The 25312-nt window shown below is 45.0% G+C and overlaps 1 protein-coding gene across 7 annotated transcripts in view; it reads left to right on the forward strand.

Annotated features, from left to right (window-relative positions):
• The window catches only part of CAST (calpastatin), a 757786-nt gene that overhangs the window by 188716 nt on the left and 543758 nt on the right, over positions 1–25312 (forward strand). For all 7 annotated transcript variants that reach the window (XM_069627659.1, XM_069627661.1, XM_069627656.1 and 4 more), the window contains exon 3: positions 20820–20936. In XM_069627659.1, coding sequence (XP_069483760.1) covers positions 20820–20936 — 117 coding nt within the window. The remainder of the gene's footprint in view (positions 1–20819; positions 20937–25312) is intronic.

Here is a 25312-nt window from a genome sequence, read left to right on the forward strand (position 1 = left end):
CGAGCCTCTGCACTCGGCCCCGTTGAAGTTTCTGTCGTGGAAAACAGCGTTTCTTGTGGCCATCACCTCCGCACGACGGGTGGGAGAGATCCAGGCCCTTTCCTGCAAGGCCCCGTACTTGACTTTTCACGACACGAGGGTAGTGCTCAGGACGCACCCCTCCTTCATGCCCAAGGTACCGTCGGACTTCCATCTCAACGAACCCTTGGTGTTGCCTGTGTTCTTCCCGTCGCCTTCGTCGCCGGCTCAGAGGACTTTGCACTCGCTGGATGTGGCTAGAGCGCTGAAGTTCTACGTGGACCGCACGAAGTGTTTTCGGAAGACGTCACAACTCTTTGTGAACTTTGGACCTGTCAATCAGGGGAAGGCTCTCTCGAAGGCTTCCATTTCCAGATGGCTCTCCGGCTGTATCATGTACTGTCATCGGTTGGCAAACCGACCGCTGCCTGGCCGTCCGAGAGCCCATTCCACCAGAGCGATCGCAGCTACCACGGCGTTCCTTTCTGGTGTGCCCCTGCTGGACATATGCAGGGCTGCTACGTGGAGGTCGACGCACACCTTCACGAAATTCTACTGCGTCGATCGGGATTCCAGGGAGGAGTCCAGGGTCGGCCAAGCAGTGCTGCGCAACCTGTTCGCCTGAGGTGAGCCTGGTGAGGAGGTAAGATGCTTAATGTTGAGTTTGATGTACTGCTTAATGTTGAGCCTTTGCCACCTCCCGTGGTTGTGCATGTGTGTACTGCTATGTATTCTTTATTCATGAGCATGTGAATCCATGCCAGACCCCATGCTGGAGAAGGAACAAGTTACTTACCTGTAACTGTTGTTCTCCAGCATGGGTCTGGCATGGATTCACATGTGAACCCTCCCGCCTACCCCTCTGCGGCTCTTCACTTGGTCATACTGCCACTTCACGTGCTTCCAAATCTGAAGATGGCTGCCAGAGGCGGTGCTTAGGTAGAGGGCAGTCATTGGCTGTGGTCAGTATGACGCAGAGACCAGTGATTGGTTATTACTACGAAAGACAGATCAGAAACGAAACTGATACTGGTTTTTTCTTTACCGAGGATTCCCAGCCTGACGACGGGGAATATTCATGAGCATGTGAATCCATGCCAGACCCATGCTGGAGAACAACAGTTACAGGTAAGTAACTTGTTCCTTTTCTACTCCAGACGGCCTTTACCAATTCCGGGTAATGCCGTTCGGGTTGAAGAATGCACCTGCCACTTTCCAGAGGCTTGTGAATCATGTTTTGAATGGGTTGGACGAATTCTGTCTTGCATATCTGGACTATATAGCAGTTTTCAGTGCCACCTGGGAAGACCATGTGAAACACCTCGGGATTGTGCTCCTGGCTCTTCAGAAAGCACACTTGACCATAAAGGCTAGTAAATGCCAGATTGGACAAGGCTCAGTGGTTTACCTTGGACATGAAGTAGGTGGAGGGAGGATACAGCCTCTACCCAGTAAAGTACAAGCAGTACAAGACTGGCCTACCCCCACTACACAAACCCAAGTGAGAGCCTTCTTAGGACTCACGGGGTATTACCGCAATTTCGTGGCAGACTATGGCACCATAGCTGCCCCTCTGACTGCCCTCACCACTCCGAAGAAACCCAAGAAGGTAACTTGGACCGACGAGTGTGAGAAGGCCTTCAATGGCTTAAAAGACTCCTTGTGCCAGGCCCCTGTCCTCAGGGCCCCTGATTATCAAAGACCTTTTATCGTGCAGACGGACGCCTCTGACACTGGGATAGGAGCTGTACTATCACAAGTAGATGAGAAGGGTAAGGAACACCCTATTGGTTTTATTAGTCGCCAGCTTAAGGACAGAGAGCTCAGATGGTCCACGGTAGAGAAAGAATGTTTCTCTGTTGTGTGGGCCCTAAGGAAGCTGAGGCCCTACCTCTATGGGACCCACTTCACTGTGCAAACTGACCATAAGCCCTTAAAGTGGCTAATGAACATGAAGGGGGAGAATCCAAAGTTGCTTAGGTGGTCCATAAGTCTACAAGGCTTCGACTTCACTATTGAGCATAGGCCAGGTGTCCAACATAGCAATGCTGATGGGTTGTCCAGAATGTTTAACCAACCTGAACAAGAGACTCATCCAGGGGTGGATTAGTTCCCCCTGTCCATAGTCTGGGAGGGGCGAGTGTTAGGAAAGATTTCGTAATTGTAGGTAATTTTCCTTCCATGTGGCAACCCCTAAACTTTTTGCTGTTGGTTTTCACCTTGTTCTCGACTTTGCCAGAGAAGTGCAGCCTTCTGCCGCACTCCTCTGGGCTTTCGCTCCTTTCTTACGGGGAAACTGACATGCCCTTAAGACAGTCAGTACCGGGAAACGCTGTTTTCCGTAGTTTCTTTTATCATGTTGCGGCTTTAGTGCAACATGACACAAGAGGGCACTGTAAGCTAAGTTACAGCTCTCTTGGGTCTCTAGCCTTCTACAGGCCCTAGATACTCGTTTAGGATATTAACTGATCGGTGCAAGTGATTCCCGGACGGGAATGGTGGCAGCGATCTTTTCTTGTGTTTTGAGCTCCTTTTGGCTTTCTAAGCGCGTTTTTCGCGCTTAACCCAAAATGGTGGCCTGGCTCCCAAAATGGCCAGACCACGAGGCTCCTTTGTCCTGTCCGCTGGCCGTCTTGCTCCCTTCACCTTCCCCAGGTCGAGCCGACCCGGGGCCTTCCTTATTTGGGCATGTACTTTCCCACGAAACACGGATGCTTTCGCGGGCTTCTACATGTCTTGTGTGTGCCTCCAGGATGTGGGCTGGGATGTCTGGTCCCAATACACATCCTGGGTGCCAGAGAGTCTAGGGTGGTGTGAATGCCTGGGACCACCATGGTCCGTGATTGGTCCACGAATGGTGTGAGTGTTGATGAGCGGATCTCCCATTGGGTCCCCTCCGTTTTGGCGCAAAGGGAACCGTGGATAAGAGGGGGCTGGAAACACCACTACCATGTCGATCTCCTGAGTTCTCAGAACGAAGAAATACAGGAGCCAAGTATCCTGCAACCAAGAGGCTGAACCGAGGAATCGCTGGTGACCCGCTGAAGGACTGCTCCTCTGCACTGCTGTCGCCTTGTGAAGGCCTGTACTGGTACTTCGACCCTTGGAAAAGCGGGGACAGCTATTCTCGATATCTACTGCTAGTAAGCCTTTGGAAGCGTCTCTGGGCCATCCAGCAGACTGACCAGCCTACACAGGAGTCTTGCTCTGTAACCGCCGTCAGGTTGTGTAGTATTTTGAGTCCTTGTCACTCTCACACGCTTCGTACACTTGGCGTTCCCGGGTCTGAAGTGAGTAGTGTACATTTGGCTCAGATACACACGGCCGCTCCGTTGCTGTGGTAAAAAACTGTGCGGGTTTCTTTTATTGGGACGTCTTTTACTCAACTCTGCTGCTGCAGACTCAACACGACAACGAGACGTTCCCTGCTCTTCTGAACCTGCCAGCGACTGAAACTGACGCGGAGAAGCCTGGGTCTGCTTGTATCGGGGACCGGTGAGTAGCATAGCTAGGAACTGGTCGCCCTCCTGCAGGAGCCCATAGCTTTTCCCCGCTGTGTCAAAACAGCACCCTTTTCCGTACTCGTGCTCTGCTTCTGCCCACAGTGGAGGCTGCGCTTGAGTCGCGGAACTTGTTCTTCTTCATTTGTGCACTAAACTGAACTGCCTGATTTCCCTCGAAGAGACTCCCCTTTCGCCCGTTGGCACCAGCGTGTGCAGGTACTTTTTTTGGGCACAAGGCTCCACTCTTCGCAGGGCTCGGACTTCCTTTTAGTTAGGTGCCTCTGAAGGCAGACTGAGTCTAAGCATTATCTCGCACTGCCTGTTTTCCTTCCCTTTTAGGTGTACTACACATTTCGTGCATCTAACGCTTGAGACTTGTTGTATTTGTATATATATTGTATTGGTATGGTATGTGTTGGTTTACTAGAGTTGTATTGTGATTTCCCGCTACAGTCATTGTTTTAAAGGCCTTGGAATAAATGTGTATATATTTTTAATATAACACCTGTTTGGAGTAGTTTGTAAGTGACCTTGCTTTGTGTGCTCATTGCGGGCTTTCAGTCACCCTCACCCCTCTTGAGACCTAGTCTTGACCGCCGCGATCGCTACCTTGATTGGTCTGGCTCGTCCAGAGGTTACCCTGTTCCAAGTAATTAGGTTGGCCTTCTGAACTTCTGCGCCACCAGGACAGAGTTCAGAAATCCGTCTTAACAGTCTCCATCATTGCCACAACGGCCATTGAGCAGAACAGGCTTTAGCCCTCCTCCCCCCGAAATGTTGGGTTATGTTGCCTTGACCTGGCTGACCTAGAGAGCTGTGGCAGGACAGGGCCAGAGCAACCTTCCAGAAAGGGAGAGCAAGGCATGAGCTCAGCGCGGAAAGAAAGAAAATGAAAAAGATGACTTTTCCATTCTTTTATTTTTTTAAAGACAGCCGGGACCTCCGCTCGCATCTTTAGGTTTTCTTGGGGGGTTGCGCATTGGCAACACAGGGACCACCTGCTCCGCAGTGGATGTGGGGGCCCTTGTTACGCCAGTGATCTTCTCTACACACACTCCTTCAATGTGGACCCCGGGCCTCGCACCGTCTACCCTCTGATGATCCCCTGTACCCAGCCCGAGCCACTGACCCCTTTCCCTCCCACTACTCCTCAGAACTTGAACTTGAAGCCCCCTCCACCCTACAGCCTGCCGAACCCTGCAGGGGTCATTGAGCTCACTGCTGTTTGGGGACATAGCCCAGGGCTCTGCAATGCCAATCCACATTCCCCAGCACGTCGTGCCCACCTGCCTCCCCTCTGCCATGGCTCAGTCTGCAGGATGATCTTGGCTCTGACTGGCATCCAATGTCCACATGCTTAGTACAGGCCCTCAATGTCTGATACTCTGATAACACTGCTGTCATTCTGTCACAGGTGCACGAGTTGGACACAGGCAATCACTTATCACTGTACCCTTACCGTTCGAACTTCTGAATTGGACTGTCACTCGGGTCATTATTTTCAGCAACCCAAGGCCACACCACGCACGTGGTGCCCTGTGCCTCTGGTATCTACTTCTTGCTCAGGCAGCTAGTCCCACCATGCCCTGTCTCGCTTACTGTACTGCAACAACTGAACTGAAAAGGTGGCGCACACTCATCATTAACGAATTTCATTGGCTGACAAATAGTTAATGAAAATTAATTATTTATTTTGTAAACATTGCAGCCACGCAGTGCTGCGCATAATAACATAAAGACACTCAGACAAGTGAACAATGTATTCTCTGGAGACTTGGGGGCGGCACCCCAGCATCCTGAATAAGCGGCCGCCACTGTTCCTTACATGCAGGTTGGGGCCTCACAAGTAAGTACTGGGACAAGGAAGAGGGATACGGAGTTAGTGATAAGTCTTCATAAAAGGTTACATCCAGGTTCTGGACCTACTGCTTGGGGTGTAGGGTTTGGGCCACAAAAGAAAGCCACAAGAAATTAAGATGACCAGAGGCCACAGTCCGCAAAGGAGGCACTCTGTCTTGTATATGTTTACCAAGAGACTGTTCACATGAATTCAGCCTCAGATATGCATGACACATTCAGCTTTAAATGGCGATGCCACTGTAGCGACCACGTGGCTTGATATGGGGATGAGTAACATCAATGTGCAAGGTGGTAACAGGTATTGAACCTGTGTATGATTTAAACCATTTGGGTGGGGGGCTCATCCATAATAGGCGACATGGTGTCGAACCACCCATTTTGGATGAGTAGCCAGGGCAGCCCAGTAAAAACACTGCTGCCGCTGAGGGAGCGCTCTGGGGCTGACTTAACGGTCAAAGGGAAACATGGTTTCCCTTTGGCAGTTCCTACCCCATCACGCATGTCCAATGGGTCGTGCATGGCCAGCTGTGTTTTGCTTCCCCAGCCTTGCATATCCCACTGTGGATGCAGGCTGGGGTACTGCAGCTCTGAATGTGGGAGGGGGCGCTTTTGCACCTCCACCCTCATTCAGAGCTTCCGATTGTCCTCCAGGGGGCGCACCAGCTCCTGCACGCATATTCAAGAACCAAGAAGTGCGCTTCGACTCCTGTTCATATTAGCAGAGCCAGAGAGCCTATGCAGGAACTGGAGGAGCGGATTCTACCCTGAGGCTGCAGGCAAGAATAGAAATATGTGAATGTGTCTGTGGCTGAGTGTGCGATGAACGAGTCTATGTTTGGGTGTGCGCATGATTGAAACCGTGTATGTTTTGTGGGCACGCGTGTGAATGAAATAAATGCGTGAAAAAATGCATCCCTCCCGTACACACTCAAATCAGAGGCCCACTCACCAGCACGGTGAGTGCTGCTCGCCGTGCTGTTGAGTGGGCCTTTGATTTGAGGGTGAATCAGAAGTCTGCTCACCAGCACAGTGAACTGTGCTCACCATGTTGGTGAACGGGCCTCTGATTTGGGGGCATCCTCCACCCCATAACTACTCTCTGATTTGGAGATGCTGGGAAGAGGAGGCAATTTTTACTGGTCATCAATGTTAAAGCAAACATGATATCATGTTTGCTTTAACAATGATGGCAGTAAAATAATTCCATGCCAGAGGCAGAAAGCGTAACCAGACTTGCTGCAGCAATGCAGTCCAGTCAAGCCACCCAACAGCACTTATTTTTGCTTGATGTGTGTTATTAAGTGGCTAGGCTGGACTGAATTGTCACAGCCAGTCTGGTTACTTTTTCTGCCTCTGGCAAGGAATTTTGTACTGGCCATTTATGATAAAGCAAGCATCATAAGTGTTTTTTCAAGGCTAAACTGGCATTTTGGTGTGGCTAGTTTAATCATGTTTTTACTATGCCATGTCATTTCTTACTGGGTATTTATGATAAAGCAAGCATGTTAAGTTTTATTACGTGACTAGACTGGGATTTTCATGCAGGCCGTCTAGTCATTTATTTCTGTGGCATGACATGTTTTACTGGGCTTCTACGATAAAGTAAGAATGATATGTGTTATAACGTGGCTAGACTAGCATTTTGGTGCAGCCAGTTTAGCCGTTTCTTACTGTGGCATGGTATTTTTACTGGGCAGCTATGATAAAGCAAACATACATGTCATTATGTGCCGTGCATGTTTTCCTATTGTGGCATGGCATTTTTAATGGAAAAGCCAACAGAAGTATGTTCTTATGTGCAGGTACTGGCATAGATTGACAGAGCCAGCTTGGACATGTTTTCTTATAGTATCCTTACTGGCATTATGCACAAAGCAAATATGAGTATATACTTCGATGTTAATATCGGCATGTAGGGTACAGCCAGCATGGAAATGTTTTTTTACACTGGCATATATTGTGGGGGAAAGCATCATGAAAATGTGTTGGGAAATGCACCTGTGCACTGTTAATGACTTGCATACATTGTTTTTTCCCGTGTGTTACCTACAAAACCGATTGCAAACTATCTGGCTTTTTTACCCAGTTTTTCACAGAAAGCGTGCTGTATAATGCCCCATTGTAACTCATTATTCAAAAAAATCCTTTCTTGGGGAAGAGTTCCTCAACCCCCTTTGTTTGGTGTGCTACGCTCACTTGAACACGCATAGTTGTGGCAAGTGTTTATTTCCCTGCAATTAAAAATGTCACGAGCTGCTACTGCATTAAAGTCATGTAGCAGTGCAAAATAATCAGTGGTAGAGGCGATCACTGTGGATCCGACAAGTGATTTGTATGTATGGGCAGTGTACAAGGTGTAAAGAAATCACTAGTGGTGCCTTTGAGGCAAGGGAGGAGTGTTGAAGGCAGGGGCAGTGGGCGTGCGGGCATTTGAAATGGGCCTGTCACTAGCAAAACGTAGAACTCTTTCCCAGAAGTACGTTTACATCCAGACAAGCCTCTCCTCTGTTATTCCCACGAACAGTGACATTTCAGTACTTGACACCACTGGGTAGGTGCAATTAGAGATGCTGAAAAGGTGGTAGGTTTGCCAGGGAACGGCTGGCGGTTTTGTTTTTCATAGACTAGAACAGCGCCTTGCTTCCCCACTAGTTCTGCAACTGCTGCTGACCCAACAGAAGCCAGGGCTGGTCACTGGGCTGAATTTCCCCGGATCCGATATTTGGCAAAAAATGGCTCACTGTGTCTCAGATCCAGGAAAACTATTCGTGCTCATTAATATAACAAACATGCTTTTTTTGTTCCCGAGACCAGGATTCGAAATCGGGCCATGTGGACCAAAGTCAAGTGACTTACCCACTAGACTATGGGAACGTCCGGTTAGAAGACTTGTAAATATTCCTGTCAGGATTGTATTCTGCAAAAAATATTCAAGAACAGCTTTGTAAAGATGTACACCTTTTCTCATTTTTCTTTCAACATTACAAGACACGCTCCTCCTTTCATTAATGATGAAATGTTTATTTATGGGGGTGCTGAGAAAAACCTCCTGAGTTCCCCCATCCAATAACTTACAACTCCCACCCTCCTACACCTGTGGCTGGTGGGATCCCCCATTTAATCATTTCCATTTCCAGCACTAATAGAAGCAGTTCTAAAACTATAGGGCAATAGGCCCAGGGCCGTACCAAAAACACAACATGCTGGCGTGGGCCAGTTTTATTTGGTCAAAGTGGGACACTTTTTTGGCCAATGTGGGCCAGTTTGATGAGTTACTTCACTATGCGTGTGGCTGATAGTTTTGACCAGTGTTGCTGAATAAATATTCTTTTAAATGCACAATTTGGAGAAAAAAAACTCCCAATATTGAAACACTGTCACAAAAGTAATGAATAGATATTTGCAAATGTGGACCCCCTTTTCATTGGTGCCCGAGACAATTGTATGGCCCAGTCCGACCCTGATCACTATGGGAACAGCTTTTATGGAATTAAAATGTAAAACATGGGTTGCAGAAGTATTTCTGGATGAGAATTCCTGTATAGCCAGAGAGTTTGCAGTTATCTGAGTCGGCTTTAGTAATTGTGGAAGTGTATTTGCGTGCCACTGCTTATATTATTTATGTTAAGGACTATTTGCCAATATAAACAGAAAAGGTTGTGAAGCCATGCCCGTGAGGCTTCATAAGTACCCCCAATGTATTATTTCTGTGCCGTTTGGCACCCCAATGGTGTACTCGGTGTGAGAACTGACTTGCCTTGGCAAAAGCGTCAAATAACACTGCTGCAATCTTCCTGATGGATATTCATGTCATTATTGCCTTCGTTGTTATGCAAAACTGAGGTATGGTATGGTTAAGAATGAGCAACAATGAAATGCATTTACTGACAATTTAATATACTGAGAGACTAATGTTCGTATGCATGGATTATTGTATTTAAATCAATGTCGTAGCTAGATTAGGTTTCAGTGAAGATCAATGTTTGTCTATGTAACATACATGGTTTGCCACAGTAGGGAAATCAACAAACAAGTGAACAAAAACACACGGTTTTGAAGTCAATATTGAAGGTGATAAATAGATAGGCATATTTGGCTGAACAATAGAATACACAATTAATCACAAGGTGTCTTGGTAGCTCAGTGCACAGGGAAGACATTACGACTAGTTTCGGCTCCAACATGTCACAAATGCAACAATAAGAGAAGCATCTCATTTTGAGTTGACACTTCTTGATTAACAAAGAGTTTTTTTATTGGATTTTTCCATTCAAAAACACTTTTATAAATCAGGCCCTTTCATGTTTAATTAAAGTAAATGAAATTAAAGTAAGCAATTATAAGTGAACAACTTCACCATGGAAACAGCAATGTGGAACCCAACTACCTACCGGTGGGCAGGTTTAGTTCAGTAGAACTTGAACCACGCAAACTTTGGTTGGATCAAGCTCCTAGAAACATTAGAACATTTCCGGACATTGCTCTGGAAAAGTGTGAGTTGCTCCAGGTGTGAAACATGAGGGCATGGCAGGAGAGGCCTGGAACATGTCTCACTGCTCATCTTGGGCCTAGAACTTCCCTGCATGGAATTGGAACATGGTGACCTTTTTTTTTCTATTTCTAGCGCGCTAACGAGTTGAAAACCTTTCTTAAGGGGTGGTCGTGGTGGGGAGGGGTGGACATGAGAAGCAGTGAGGGGCGCTGAATTGCACGCACAAATGTGGGACACATTTTGGGTGCGTTTGGACACTATTCCCAAATTAGTTTTCTACAGACTGAATGGGTATTTCAATGGCGTTTCATCATTCTCAAAGTTTGCTGGCTCCCATGAAATGAACTGGAAAACGACAAGTGCCACCCTAAGTTCCTGATTACGAGTTTGACGGTATTGCCTTGGGTGATGTGGCCAAACTCATTTACCGGGCATAGTGCAGGCAGTAATTATCCGGTGCCTGGAAAAGTCCACATGATTCCAAGTCGTGCAGAACTTATTATTCCCCATTTTGGAGTCCAGTAAGACTCCATGGAGCGGGTTAAATAACCCCAATGCGTAAATCACTGTACCCGATAATTACTGCATGCAGTACTGTTTTTGTTTGGTGTTAATTACCTCCACACAAATGTAGATAAGTAATACGTTAAAAAAATGAGAAGTAATATGTTAAACAAAGGATTTTCATTCATTGAACGATATGCAGCGCGCGCCCCATTCAGTGAATGAAAATCCTTTGCTAAAATGGCTGTCATGATAATGGAAAGCAGGGCTCCATACAGCACCCTTCTTCCATTACCATAGCAGCATGAAAAAGAGAGAGGCAGTGAAGCGGCGGCGGGGGCAGCCGCTGCAACACTCTGGTAAATGGGGCATGGGAGCGGGTTGGGAAATAGTGTAATAAAACAAACGCGGGCAGGAAGCAGGGAGGGGAACATGGCGCCGCGGGGCGGCCGCCGGTGGGGTCAGTGGAACGCGGGCTGAGATTAGAGGTTTCAGCCTGCGATCTGTGGAACCTGATTGGCTACGTCCCCCGCGCCGGGTGCTAAGGTGAGTTATTAGTCCTCTTAATTCATCCATGGTGGCGATGTCTAGCTTTCAACCGATCACAGATACCTACCATTAGCAGTAGCTAAGAGAAATTCATAGAAGCATACTATATGGTTTAACTGGGGGGGAACTTAAGTGTATTTGCATGTGCACTTGTGTGACCTGGCCCCATGATCTCGGTCTCCCGAGCTGGTGCCTTTCTATTGGCGCGTTGACTCCCATGGTCTAATGGCGGATGCGCCAGGGAGTGCCCTTGACCTTTCACATGTGACCGGCGAGGCTAGTTTATATTGACCATAGCTCTTGCCCGATCATGGTGTAATACTTTGTGGCAGAACCTACACAATCCTGCGTGGGAGCTGCTAAGTTTAATATGATATGGTAACATGACCCAACCAGATCCGTGTGCTCAGAAATGCATAGGTGCATGGTTTTAGTAACATTTCACACGTTTTAGTAGTGCCAGTAAGCTTTTGAAATTTAGACTGCCCTTAGCGAGATACAACTGCATTTAGATCTTGCGCAGGTGGGGAAGATATGCCCCTCCCCGAAGAGTCCTTCTGTGTTCATTCTCTTCCCATCTCCCCTGAAGGGTAAAGATATGCGCCCAGGAAAACCCCCTCATGATCAATGCTCCATCTAAGCTGTGCGCATGTGCGCTTACCCAGCTTCCTTCTGGGTGCCGCTCAGAAGATTTTTAGCACTGCACCCAGACCATTCTCACCTATTCAAAAAGATTTAATAAGGCACAAGCCACAGTAATCACCTGCAATGTTCCTTCTCTTAAAATAAGCAACCAGTCTTGATATTCTGCTCATTTGCATTACACTACTATGCAAGGATGACCCTAAACACCTCAAATCCCGAACAGAAAAATACACAAACAAGAGGTAAAAAAACTATATGAAAAACTGGCTCCAGGAACAGAAGAAAATAACCGAGATATGCCTGCACACGTTAACCAAATAATGTTCCCTCGTCACCCATGACTCCTAAACTTGACTCTATCACACTTTTACCTTATGACTCTAACTTCTGCCACAGAACTCATTAAGATACTACCAGACAACCTTGACTCTTCCTCACTTGGCTCTGCAAAAGGTTTGCAGACGTGTACCTAAATCCACCTGCTTTATGTTGTAATATGAATAACGTACACGCGCCAGAATTTCTGTTACTCATTGTGTCTCACCAAAAGCGGCACCCACACTGTACAATCGAACTACTAGCTCAAATATCAATATAATGACTGTAAGTAAGAAGGCTACTTGGATGTGTAACATTATCCCATACTTCCTCTTCTTTGTACATATGTCACACAAGTGCTTTGAAGCAGCTCCCTTGCAAGTTAACACATTATAAAACTCAAATATTAATTTGTCCTCTAAGGTTTTTGAGAAGACAAATGTGAGGCTCAGCGTCTCCTACTTTAGCATCACTAACATTACCCTATAAGTGGAGAGCAACATTGCAATATCATTTACTTTGCCTACAATGGATAATGGGTATGGACTATGCCTGGAATTACTCATCCATAGTATCACGGCACAGGACATTCAGACATGAAAATGCTTTTCACACAATCTGCATCGTTTCCAAGTGTTCATAGTTCATTTGGGAATAGACCTTCACACATTATATGGTAACTCACTGCTATACAAAAATGGTTTCACTGAGCACTGCATAATCCTAAACAATGATATATGGGTGGGGTATGCTGCAAACAATCTTGTATGCGCTGCAAAATAATTGTTTACATGCAGAGTCATGACATACTTAGAAATGCACATAATATGTTGAGGCCTTAAAGATGCCTTGCATACAAGTATTGTGGGTCTGCAAATATCCCAGTGAGTGTTTACTGCTACAATCCCTCACTTTATACAGTGATCTAGCAACTAGTATTGGAAGCTAGCACAGAGGCCGTTGAAGGGTATGATTGGAAGAGCACAGGTCATCACTCCTTGTGGGTGATGAACAAAGCAGCACATTTTAAAAACCAAGTCATACGTTTCGGCAGTACACTGAAGAAAACGTGTTGCTTGTTTGCTAGAGGATAGGAAAGTCTAGTACCCGTCTAGACAACAGCTCCTTTTTTCTTGCTATGCTCAGCTGCTGAGGGCTTTTCAATATAATCATGTGTTCTGTGTGTATCGTTTCTAGTATCCCCTTCCATCTTATTTAACTGATGATAAAGAATTACAGAAGAGGGATCCATAGTTACTGAAGAAGGCACTCATTCAGTTGTATCTCTGATGAATTGATGCTATTAACTTCAAAGGTATATATATGTTATTTTCTTCAGCAGGGCTCCATAATAAACCTCAGTAAAGCTCTTGCTTAATTTTGTCTAGGCTGTGGTGTGGAAGGGTCGGCAAAACTATAGACTTTATTATGTGCCCAGTCATTTCACTTCCTATGTCAGGGGTCTAATCAGATTCTGCTCTCTACTTGGAGTCAAATTATTTTTCAGGGAGTAAAAAAGTAATTAGCTTTGCCAATAGGGATACTTTCTGAAAGATGTTCTTCACCTTAAAATTCCTCTTGAAATCGGGCATTAATATTAGAGTTCTTTCCTATGTCAGAGCTTTACTGGTCACTAATTTCACAAAATAGCGGTGGAGCTTTGTGGGTTGAATCAACGATATGTTCATTGTTTCTCGTTTTTGTTAGGCACATTTTTCAATTTTTTAGGGGGGAAAACTTCATGGTGCATATGTCTCTTGGCTTTAGGCTGGTGTTATAACTACCTGCAAGAGAACGTAATGTGGATAGTAAGCAGAGGCACAGGAACTTTTGATCATATTCCGAGATGCAGTTATTCTGATGTAATTTTTATCCTTAACAAATTATTAGAAGCATGTTCTCCTGGCCCTTGGATTACTTCATTAAAGTGGCACTTCAACTCCTATCAGCATGTTTGACACATTTCTTTTAATTGCTATTAATCGATCTGCAAATGTTGTATTCTGTCTGAATTTCTTGACGGCCACATCAGTTATGACAAGAGTTATGTGTGTTTTGTAGTACACAAGTGATTATCCAGTGGCATAACATGTTTGCAAGGTACTGTGGCAGATGTTGAAGTCTTGGACTGGTTGATGAGTTGTCTGTATAATCACATATGCCATATTTTATTTTAGCCTGTGTGTTTGGAAAAATTGTTGCAAGATTTATCAAGAATTGCAGTTGCTGGGAAGAGGAAATTCCTTTTCAAACTCTCTTTGCGACGGTAGTTCACTAAATATATATGCTCACAAAGTGGCTTACCTCAGTCAGTTGCGCACATGGAAAATAATGTGCGCACAGCAGCCAACCAGTTCTGCACATAGAGAAAAATAATTAGAGGGAACATTGCTCATGATTCAAAACTATGCAAGTGTACTCACTTTTTTCGGGGGACACAGTACTGGAATATTGGCTACATCATACACCATGAACTGGTGAGCCTTCTTTATTGTGGAGCCAGTTTAAGGTGTAAGCTTTTAGGCCAGGATTCAAGTCCTTGCAGGTTTGACTCGGGTCCATAAAATGCCATTGCAGTGGAAACTAAAACAAGTATTATTCATGCTCTAAGAGGCAAATTCTGTTGGGTGGGCACAGTATAAATAGTTAATATTTGATTTGAAATAACTTTCAGATTTTATTTTTACTAGTTTCAATTTTACAAGCCTAGTAAACGTTATTATAGCTTTTCAAGCACTGCCAGCATCAAGGCATTCCACCCTTTTCAACTGAAATTCACTCTAACACCTTGAAAGGTCCCCTTCCAATTCCTTTGGAGAATTGCAATTACTTTTCTTCAGTGGTCATTTGGGGTTTCAACCCCCCTGCTTGCCGGCTTTGTTTGTTCTGCTGTGCAGAGGCCAATTAACGCAACCTTTATAATCTGCAGATCACCCACACTTTGCTTTGCTTAAACAATTTGACAGAATCCAGACATGAGCCGAGGCTGTAGGCAATGCACATATTTGTGATGGAAGCCAGATTGTTAGAATTATGTTCATCTAGCAGACGTGTTATCCAGCCAGGAAGATAGTTAAACAATATTGTATTAACCTGTGAATCTCCAGATGTTTGAGACTACAACTCCCTTGATCAGCTACCATATACTGCTTGCTAGGGCTGATGCTAATTTTAGTCCAAAACATCTGGAGAGCCAAAGGTTGCAGTCCTCTGCTCTATGCCAAAACTATAGTGTGCACACATGCTTTTGCTGAGACAATCTACAGGCAACTTCAGCTCCAGCTGTGAAGTGGCAGAGAGCAGGATCAACGGGTACATCGGCATACCTCACTGCTACTGGGTCACAAAGTTCCTGCAGGAAGAAATGGTATTTTAATAATTTGCTCCACTGATCTAAATTCTTAATTTTATTTATTTATTGCGCTTAGTTAAAATTTTGAACTTTCCGCAAAAAATAAAGAAACCCAGAAAATAGACAATAAAAATGAACAGCCAATGAAACATATCTAAAGTAAAATTGCATACACTCCATATCAATACAAACAAAAACTTCTGAAATGTAAACATTTCCTACCATTAGAAGTAGTAAAGAGAAATTCATCGAAACCTACTACAATTTATCCTAAAAAAAATTGCATATCAAAAACATGTCAAAAAGGATTAAAATCTTTATCTAATACAAGCAGTTCCTGAGAAATTTATATATAAAAAAGCTTTCCAAAAAATTGAAATATATATGAGCTTCAGTCTCATGCTAAATAGCAGTTAAAACATATTTTTTATTGTGTACGTAGTTCTCCTCATTTAAACCTTACGCAAAAACTCACCGTGATCATAAATCCATAAATGACACCAATCACATAAAAACGAATATAGATAAAAAGCAAAACAAACAGTAAAACAATAAAGCATTCAAACATCCAGATTTTCTTTCTTTTTTCTTTTATTCCTCCCAACCAAAATATTAAAATCTGATCAAATTCAGCTTTCAAGATATTTGTGGACCCTCGAGCATAGTAATCCAAAGGTTTCTAAGGGGAGTCGCCTCAAAGGTTGGGCACTCCATGGCCAAATGTAATAACGATTCCAGTACGTTAGTTCTGCAAAACCTCTCTGACCGTGGGATGCCATCCTCACACCAATAATTTCACAAGCGGGTAGAAGATTAAATCTGATTTTTAAAAAGAGTCTTCCGCTGTCAGCATCAGCTAATTTCGTAGCAATTGAGATAGAGGTTTACCTTCTAAAATAATATAATGCTTTATGAGAGCTGCTGACATTCATTAATAGTTTGTATCCAATCCATTTCCCAAATCTTTTAATGCTCCCGAGTTTCTCTTGAAGTATATTTAAAAAGGCACTTGCTTGCGCTAGAATCTCCAAGCAATTATCATACCAAGCACTTAGAGCCTCCACACTGCATTTGTTTAGGGCCCTCTTAGTTATTTGTTGGAGCGATTTGTCAAGTGCTGTATATATCTTTCGCAGAAGTGACAGGGCTTTCCAAGACGCTACTGCATGCTATGAAAGAAGGCCCAATTCAAAGAGCAATAGAGTCTACCCACGTGTAGACCTAAACAATGTTTCCAGAAAGGGCTCTCAAAAGAGCGCCATTTCATTTTTGGCCATATAAGTGAAATTTCCACCCCAAATCTCAGCACCAGAACAACTTTGACTTTGAAAAATGCAATTAAAGGCAAAGCTCACATGATTAGTCAGTGTTTTTAAATGTTTCTTTAAGAATCAATCTAGGGCAGACAGACCAGAGGTTTTCGATATTAAAAACCCCAGGTAAACAAATTTAGACTATCTCCAGGGGTTTGTTTTCTAAGGTCCATCTGAAAGATGTCACCCTATGTTTATCTGTTGGGCGCATCACCATAAGTTTGGTTTTATTAATATTAATCTGCAAGTTGTTTACTTGTCCATAATTAAACAATGCGTTCATTTGGCGCTGTAACCCCAACTGTGCTTGATCGAATAGTATTAAATCGTCCGCATATAGCAGACAATTAATTTTGCATTTGCCCAGTTTAGGGGGAAAAGCATGTGCCAGAGCGAACGAGTTACCTATGTCTGCAATGAAAGCATTAAAAAGAGTAGGGGCAAGGTCCAGCTTGCCTTAACCCACAGTACCCCTTAATAGAAGGTGAATGTTGACCTTCAGAATTCAATCAAATTCTTACAGTGGAAAACAATCTCAGACATTACTCTTGCTTGTCCAGCTTCTCATTTTTTGTTCACTATCATGGAAAAAACCTTGCCTGCAATCGATTGGTCTGTAATTATGGCCAAGCAACAACCCCCTTTTTAAAAAATCGGAATAATCACAGACATTTTCCAGGATGAGTCAAATATCGAGTAGTACAGATATTACAAAAGACCCAACATTGTATATCAGCCTAAAGAATCGGGTTGGCTTTCAGTGCCACATTAGACAACCCATTGGGTCCAGGGGTTCTAGATCTTTTAGCTTGTTTAATACATTTCAAAATATCCTCCCACTCGATCCTTATTGACCAATCCGCCTCATCTATGATTTTAGAGGAAAAATGCTCTGTATTTATCGGAATGTAGAGATTAGAAAAAAACTCACCCAATCTGACTCCACGATCGGGTTAATCTGGGCTTGGGCTAGGGGATATAATAGGTTGTCTATAATTCCCCATTATTGTTCGAGTTAGTACTGGCCAGGCTTTTTAACATTTTTTCTGCATCTTTCTGAGCCAAGATTTACAGGTGATGACAAATACAATTATTATTTTCTTTTAATAGCTTTAGTGGCTTGCACCCTGGTTTCTAGCGGTGCTCATTTCAGTGCACGATTGGCCTTCGAGAGGTTTCTTTTTTTACCCTTAACCTCCTTATTAAACACATAAAATGGCATCTAGCAGAATTTGGCTTACCTAATCTATTATATTGAGTTTCAACTAATACACCATAGCAATACGTGCTAAAATACATGTTTAAATCTTCCCCACTCAAAGCCTGCATCTTAATTCTAATGATTGTATATCTTAGTCAACCTGGTGGCATGTAGATCTTTAAATGTATTCCATGCCTAGATGTGGCATGGTGACTGATAAGAGCACACATTATACTGCCACAGCAATTTGATATCACACTAGTGTAGGCTTTTTTAGCAGGGCCAGCTATAACAAGACTTCTGTAAATTGGTGTCTGATCTGATTGTCTTCACTACAGCCCTGTTGAACTATAACCAGGATGCTGCCTCTTTCATTCTGCTGCAGGAAGGGTAACATCTTCCCCAAGGGCATATGAACGTCTGTCAGGGGGCCTCCTGGGAATCGGTGTTCAAAGACAGCACTGACATAAAAGCCACTCTCGCACACCAGGGTGGTGACCACTGGAGTACCTTTGAAGTAAGCAGGCATGGTAACGGGTTGGAGATAGAGTTGCCAGGAGGGAAAGGTGGGCTGAAGCAAGGCTTCCACCATCTTCATTTCTGTTAGGGATCTCTACATTATCCTGTCCCCCCCATTTCCTGCAAGCAACAATGTCATAAGACAAAGGGTACTTTTTACAACAGCTAGGAGTGGACCCCTCACTGCAGGCTTTCTTGGACCAATCCCCTGTGACATAAAAGGAGTGGAGCACCTCCTCATTCTTTTCGGCACCTTTTTAGCTAAAATAGTAGAATGATAGACCTGTTGACCTCTGTTGAATTGCAGTCCATTCCAAAGACCTCTGCCATAGAGGTGAAGAATGAAGGCATCCAAGGCAGAGGAGAGCTGTCACCTAACCATCCACAGAAAACACTGGCATTGAAATGCTGTCGTATCAAGGCCTCTCTGTTGGTTGCACTGGAACTAGGCTCCTTGCTGGAGGTGGTGAGTCCTCTGTAGGTGCAAGCCAAGTAACCTGGAGTGAGAATGCAGAACAGAAGGACTTATCTTGTCCTGGAGTCCTTGGGACCTCCTAGCCACCTAGAAGGCCATAAGCAACTGGACTCCTGTTTTAGCCACCTAGAGAAATCCTTGAGCTGGAATGACCACGCTTTCTACCTTCAAGCTGCCACCAGGCCCAGGGTGTTGCTTTTGGCACTTGACGCCGACTTATAGGCATCCAGATGCTGATTCGACGCATTGAACTGGATCAACTAGTCTTGCCATGAACGTGGGCTTGACATCGAGGGATCAACTAACTTGAGTGCTGGCCCGGCTGCTGGAAGCCATTGAATTTGCCTGTATCGAGCACCGACTCAACTCAGCAGACCCATTGTCTCGCTACAGTCTTGGCTGCTGCCATGAATCGTTGGAAGCCATTGTCCCCCTTATCACAGCCGTCAACTTGACCCATTGGGAGCACCATACCCTCGAACCAACAGGACACCTGAAGGCAAGAATAAGGTACTGTGGAGAGGCACTGTCCCCCTGGTCCACTTTTGGGACCAGTGATCATTGACATTGTTGCTGAATCAGATTTCCTGAATACCCCTGTTCACCTACCCAGAGTGCACTTTCTCAAAAGTCTGCATTTATATATATCTTTTATAGTGGCAGGGGATTTACTTGTGTTTTCTTGTTAGTTGATTTGATTATTTAATTAATAGTCTATTTTTATAGAACCTTTATTTGACGTTTTTAATCGCAGAATCTTTGTTTTTTTGCTGTTTGGGTAGCTTCTGTTAGCACTCCCACTATACCTATAGAGTATAGCGTGAAGGAAGTATACCTGTTGGGCGGTGTCTGTTTCACCTTTATGATTAGAATCACTGCTGGTTTAGTAGTAGTTTGGGGGGGGTAGGTGAGTTAACCACACCAGTAGTCATTTTGTCACTCATATGTATACCCAGAAGGGAGCTATCAAATGACACATATGAAGAACAGGTCTGCACATCATTTGGACACGCATTGGGTGCATCCGGCCACATTGACTGAAATTGAATTATCACAAGTTACAGATAATGATTGTGGGATCTTAGATAGGGAAAGACTATCCCTGTTCAAGAAACTAGTGTGGATCCGAACTCCTTGAATCCCGGATCAGTTTAGTCGATTTAAAGCACATTAGTTCCCTCTCTGTGTGAACTTCACAGGGTTCCTGCACATCTTGTGTCTGGAACTCATGCTGGGGGACAGCTATTAAGGTATAGCCTAAAGTTATTGTCTCTGCTGGTTTTTCCTTCATAGGTCAGTGTAAGTGGTAATAAGCCAAGTACCTTGTGTCCAATGCCGGGGGCACCTTCTAAAGTGCACCCAAGTATTGGGAACACCCTTCCACCGGAATCGATTAATGAATTGCCTTTTCGGTTAGTGAATGCTTCAGCAGCTTATGTTCAGACAAATGTTTTATGTGATTTTGCGTTGCGTTTAGTCTATTGCCCTCTGGTTTGACTAACTCTTTTGTTGCTATTTTAACTTGTTTGTTTAATGTTAATGTTATTAATGAAAGAAATGGTGCATGCAATACAAATAAACAAATGCATGCAAGTAGAGCATATGTCCTTTTTAGGTGATTAAAATAATGGAAATGTCTGTGGTCGTTTCATATTCTGTTTCACAAACTAATTGATTGAGAAACAGGGTAGTGTGCCCACAACTTTTCTATTCGATCAAATTCACCTAGGATCTTCTGTCTGCACGTATGTGTATATTCAGGTAAGGGTTGCTGTGTGTTTTGTGTACGGCAACTGCTAATATAGTCAAACCAAATATCACAATCCAGGTCTATATCACAAAACTATCCACTTCCGTTCAGAGAGATTGAGTCTTGCACTCTACGGTTCGTTTTACTTGCAGGTTGTGGCCCTTAACTGTGTGTTGTGATGCTTTCTTTCCCATTTGAAGTATATTTTGTACCTTCTTGATAGTAATGTGTGGTTATTAGGAGTAATTGACTCCATGCTTGGGGTCAGTTCTGGCACATCAAATAAAGGCTAAAGCTCATAATGGCCTTTTCTGTTCTAGAAACAAACTACAGGCCCCACGAGCCCAACAAGTTCTGTAAGCCCTACAAGCACGACATGCCCTGGCACCAGTCAAACATCAGGGGCGCAAGCGAGCGCAGCAGTTCCACCAGCAAAGGTAAGCCTCTTCATGTGACGTTTATAAATGATAAAAGTGGCTCTGGTACCTAACCTGGGTCAATAATTGGTCAAGCTGCAGAGAGCGTCTTCTGTGTTGCATCTTAACCCGGACTCTTTACAATAAGCATATAACATGTTTGCCTCTTCCCCCTGGCACGCCGTTAAGCGCAGATCACCCACCCAACCAGTCTGGCATCTCAACCACAGCTTTTGACATTCCACATGCTTGCCAAGTGCCATCACAGACGTAAAGATATGGAATGATAATAAGGACGTGGCACCAACCAACATTTCAGATGGCATAATGTGCCCAGATATTCCCCTAACTGCATGCAGGTGCTGAAGTCCTGCAAGGCAATGGGCAAAGGTTTCTTTGGTTCCACGGAGCCTTGAAGAATGATTGCAATTGAGTATTGCGATTGTGATTAGGCACTAAAGCTGCCATTATGTTAAAGGTGCTAACGGTAAAAACGTGGCATTTTAAATAACTCCTCTTTGGGACGTGTATTGTACGGTCTAATGTTAATGGGACTTGTACCACGCACCGTCACCACATGCGTGGTCTCTTGGCGCTCTGGCAATGGAAGTGGGGTTGCAGGGTCTCTTAGTGGGGTTGAGAGGGAGAAGAGCAAGAGAGCTTTGATGTGCTGTTGGCAGCTTCAGTTCAGAGAAAACAGTCACTGGGCCTCATTACGACCCTGGCGGTAAGGGGTAAACGGCACCGTAAAAGGAGCCAGCGCCGTTTACCCAGTACCGCCTCATTACGAGATCCCCTCGCGGAACCCAGGAAGTAACTCCTGGTCAAACCAGGCATGCTTACCCGGTGCCGCGAGGGGAAGAGGGAGCAAACAACGGGCCAACTCGTAATGGCCCGTTGTTTGCTCCCTCTCACATTCCCATTCAGCCCTTTGGGGGCTGAAATGGGAATGGGGAAGGACCGGGTCCGGGTCCTTGGAGGGAGGAATTACCGGGCCTTCCGAACTCGGAATGGCCCGGTAAGTCCTCATTCTGAGGACCCGGACGCGATTTCGGCGGCAGCCATGCCGCCTATCCCGCCGAGGTCGTAATGAGGCCCACTGAGCGTAGGTGCGTTTTTGGTTAGTATCCGTCGTTGTGATGTTGAGGTGTAATTGTGCGTGGTTTGCTTTCATGTAGGGTGTTGTGAACTGCGTGTGGTTTGTGGTGCGGTAGAGGTATAGTTGTGTTTATTTGGGAGTTTGAGGGTGAGTATGCAGGAAGGTGAATATACAGGGTATACATAACATACCACATGGGGTTTGTAACCTATATTCACCCCTTTCTGTGCTCCATGCCGTAAATATTCCATGCAGTCCAAACTCTTTATTAGGAGGTATTTTAAAAATAGAAGGTATTTAAAATACCATGTTTCAGGCATTGCCACCACACTCTTTATGAGACCCTCCGTAGCGCATCATTCCAACATTCCTTGCAAAGTGCAGGTATTTCTTTTTCTGACATGGAGACATGGCTCGGTAAGTACAGTGATGAGCCACGTGATCCCAAACCTTGAGGATCGCTGTGCCTTATCGTATTATCGACAGATGTGGCACTGAGGCGCTACATTTGTAAGAGGCCAAAGAAGCCTCCCCGCTTACTGACTTCGTATGCTTTGCTTGATGGGTGCCACCTGTGTGCATCATCTGGAACTCACCATGAAATGTGGCGGCCTGCATAGAGTGCAGTGCCATCACTTTCACACAGGGGTGAAAGACAGCACGAGATTGGGAAATAACCAAGATACTGCTGAGTCATAGAACTCGGAACGCGCGCACGCGCGCACTACAAAGTAGTTTGCAGCATTCTTGCCTGGCTGCATCGGCATGCTCAGAACCTGACCCCCGCCTCCTCCCCCAATTGCTTTGGAAGGGACAAGCTCCCAATGGCAGATAAACCCATTCATCGATGTGTTTCTGAGGTGCTCTTAAAGTGAGCTGCCTGGAGGGGGGTGGAGGGTTGGCATTGTGATTGTGGCTGAATGGCAGAGCAAATGCTAGGTCTCATTACCACAGGAAATAGTAGGTCCCATTACCAGAACAAATAGTACGTACCATTACCTTATGCAGTAATTTGATGATCACTACCTGACTACAAGTTTACCGCTGCAAAAGCAGAAAAAGAAGAATGCACATGCAAAGTTCCTGCATGCAGTAATTAAGGTAATTCATTAAGGTAAGATAGCTGAAGGGGTTCAGCACTCGCTGCTGTGATCTGTGCGAGATCTGCAGGTCGCAGGTTCGAATCCCGGCACGGCCAACTCAGCCTTTCGTCCTTCCTAGGTGTATAAATAAGTACCAACTTCGGTTGGGTGACATTGTATGTACATATATTCTATGTGAAATACTTTGGCGAAAGCGCTATAAATAACTCATCATTACAGTATGTGGGGAGGTCGCCAATTTAAACACAGGAAACTGAATCCGTTTAGAATCTGCCCACTGAAGAGCCATTCAGCAAATAAACGTCAGCTCAGCTGCAGGTGTGGTCCCCATCTGCGCATACTCAAATTCACAGACCACAAACTCGATGTTCATGGCAGAGTGGCAAAGGAGGTGGCAGGTTTTCTCGGCAACCGGGTAGCTAGAATCAGGGGCGCCGAGTACGGGGGGCGCTCCGGGGCCTGCCCCCCCCCCCACCCCCCGCCGGAGAGAAGTGATGCAGCATCAATGGCCTTTTCTCTCTGGCCGGGTATAATCGCGAAAATATGCGATTAAGCCCTCCCCTCAAGGACTCATATTGGTGTATGGTCCTGGAGCGAAGGGTTTAGGCGCAGCTGTATTCAAACTGTGGGGCGCGCCCCTCTGGTGGGCCGCAGCCTCATGCCCAGGGGGGGCGCGCATCCACAGTTTAAAAAAAAAAAAAAAAGAGGATAAATGACCAAAGGGTCGGGCTGTTGCTTCATTAACAAACAGCAGCCCGATCCAGGGCCCCTGCCACACATGCTTAGTGCGACAGGGGCCTGGCCTTTGTGAGGTCTCAGGCTCCATTAGGAGCCTATTAATGAAGACAAAAGAAAAAGCGCACACCTTCTTTTGCCTTGATGATGGTCATTGCAGCAAAAGAATGTGTGTGCTTTTTTTGTCTTCATGAATAGGCTCCTAATGGAGCCTGAGGCCCCACAAAGGCCTGGCCTCTGTCGCACTATGGGTGGTAGCAGCAGGGTCTGATTGGCCCCTGCCCTGGCTGAAATCGTCCCTGGGGAGTAAGGGCCGGTTTCAGGCCATGCTTGGGCCGGTTTGAAAAAATTCATTTTTTTCAAATTTATTTTTTCATTTTTTATTCTTCAAAAACCTTTCATCCTTCTTGGGTCGATACAAGTACCAACACAGGTTGGGTGATATTGTATGCATATATGTTCTATAAAAAAGAGCTTAAGGGTAAGTGCTATATAAAACCGTATTATCATGTGGCCTTGGACGTCTGCTTGGAGTACCAGTATTTTGACAATAAGGATCTATACACACAGATATTAATGATACGTATGGTGATCCATTCTTGTATGAAATGTATATCACCTTAGTGAAATCATAACCATATTTTTCGTAGTGTAGTTTACTTAGGAACAATGCTATTTGATGCCACTTCCTATTTTGTCAAGGGGTGAAAGGTTGTGTTTCATCGCTTCCCGGGATGTCACTTTGGTGTGGGGTCAAATTACATCACTTCCGGTGATATCATCAGAGGTCAAGTGTCGTGAGGCGAGGGGTGGGCCACTTTTTTGAGACGAGGGGTGGGCCACTTTTTTTTGGGTGACCGGGCCTTTTTCTTGTCCCAGTCCGACCCTGGGTGGCAGCAGTGGTGTGGAACTGCCCAAGTGTCACAGAAGTGCTAGAACATATTTGGGCACAGGCACCTACTGTTTTACAAATTAAGCACTTGGTATACACATGCAGTTGCAATTAAATGTTCATTAAAAAAGTATGCCCTCAAGAGTATGCTATCACAGAGAAACGGGGACCCCAAAGCCAGTTCAACTACCCACTCCCAGGTGTGCTACTGAACAGGTAGATGTAAGTCGAGAGCCAACCAACCTCTTTCTCCTATCTGTGCTACTGTACCATACAAATTAGGGGGACATCGCTCTCCTGCAGCCTCTCTCCCAGTCATCGATTCTTGATGATTTACTGGTGCAGTCACAAAAAAAAGATTTTTTGGGGGTTCATTTTGTTTACAAAAGTAGCGCATTGCTAAAACCCCCTGGCTGCCAGTTCATTGTCCTTGGATCGTCCCAGGCTCCCTACCCCCTGAGAGCCACCAACCATGGGTGCTGTTTTATAACAAATGAAAGACGCAGACAGAACAATAACTGTGTGAGTCAACTGAGAGATGAATGCACTCATGCTCCATTCAGAGAGA

Source organism: Ambystoma mexicanum, chromosome 6p, assembly GCF_040938575.1.
Source record: "Ambystoma mexicanum isolate Mex_15411 chromosome 6p, UKY_AmexF1_1, whole genome shotgun sequence".
NCBI classification, from domain to species: domain Eukaryota; kingdom Metazoa; phylum Chordata; class Amphibia; order Caudata; family Ambystomatidae; genus Ambystoma; species Ambystoma mexicanum.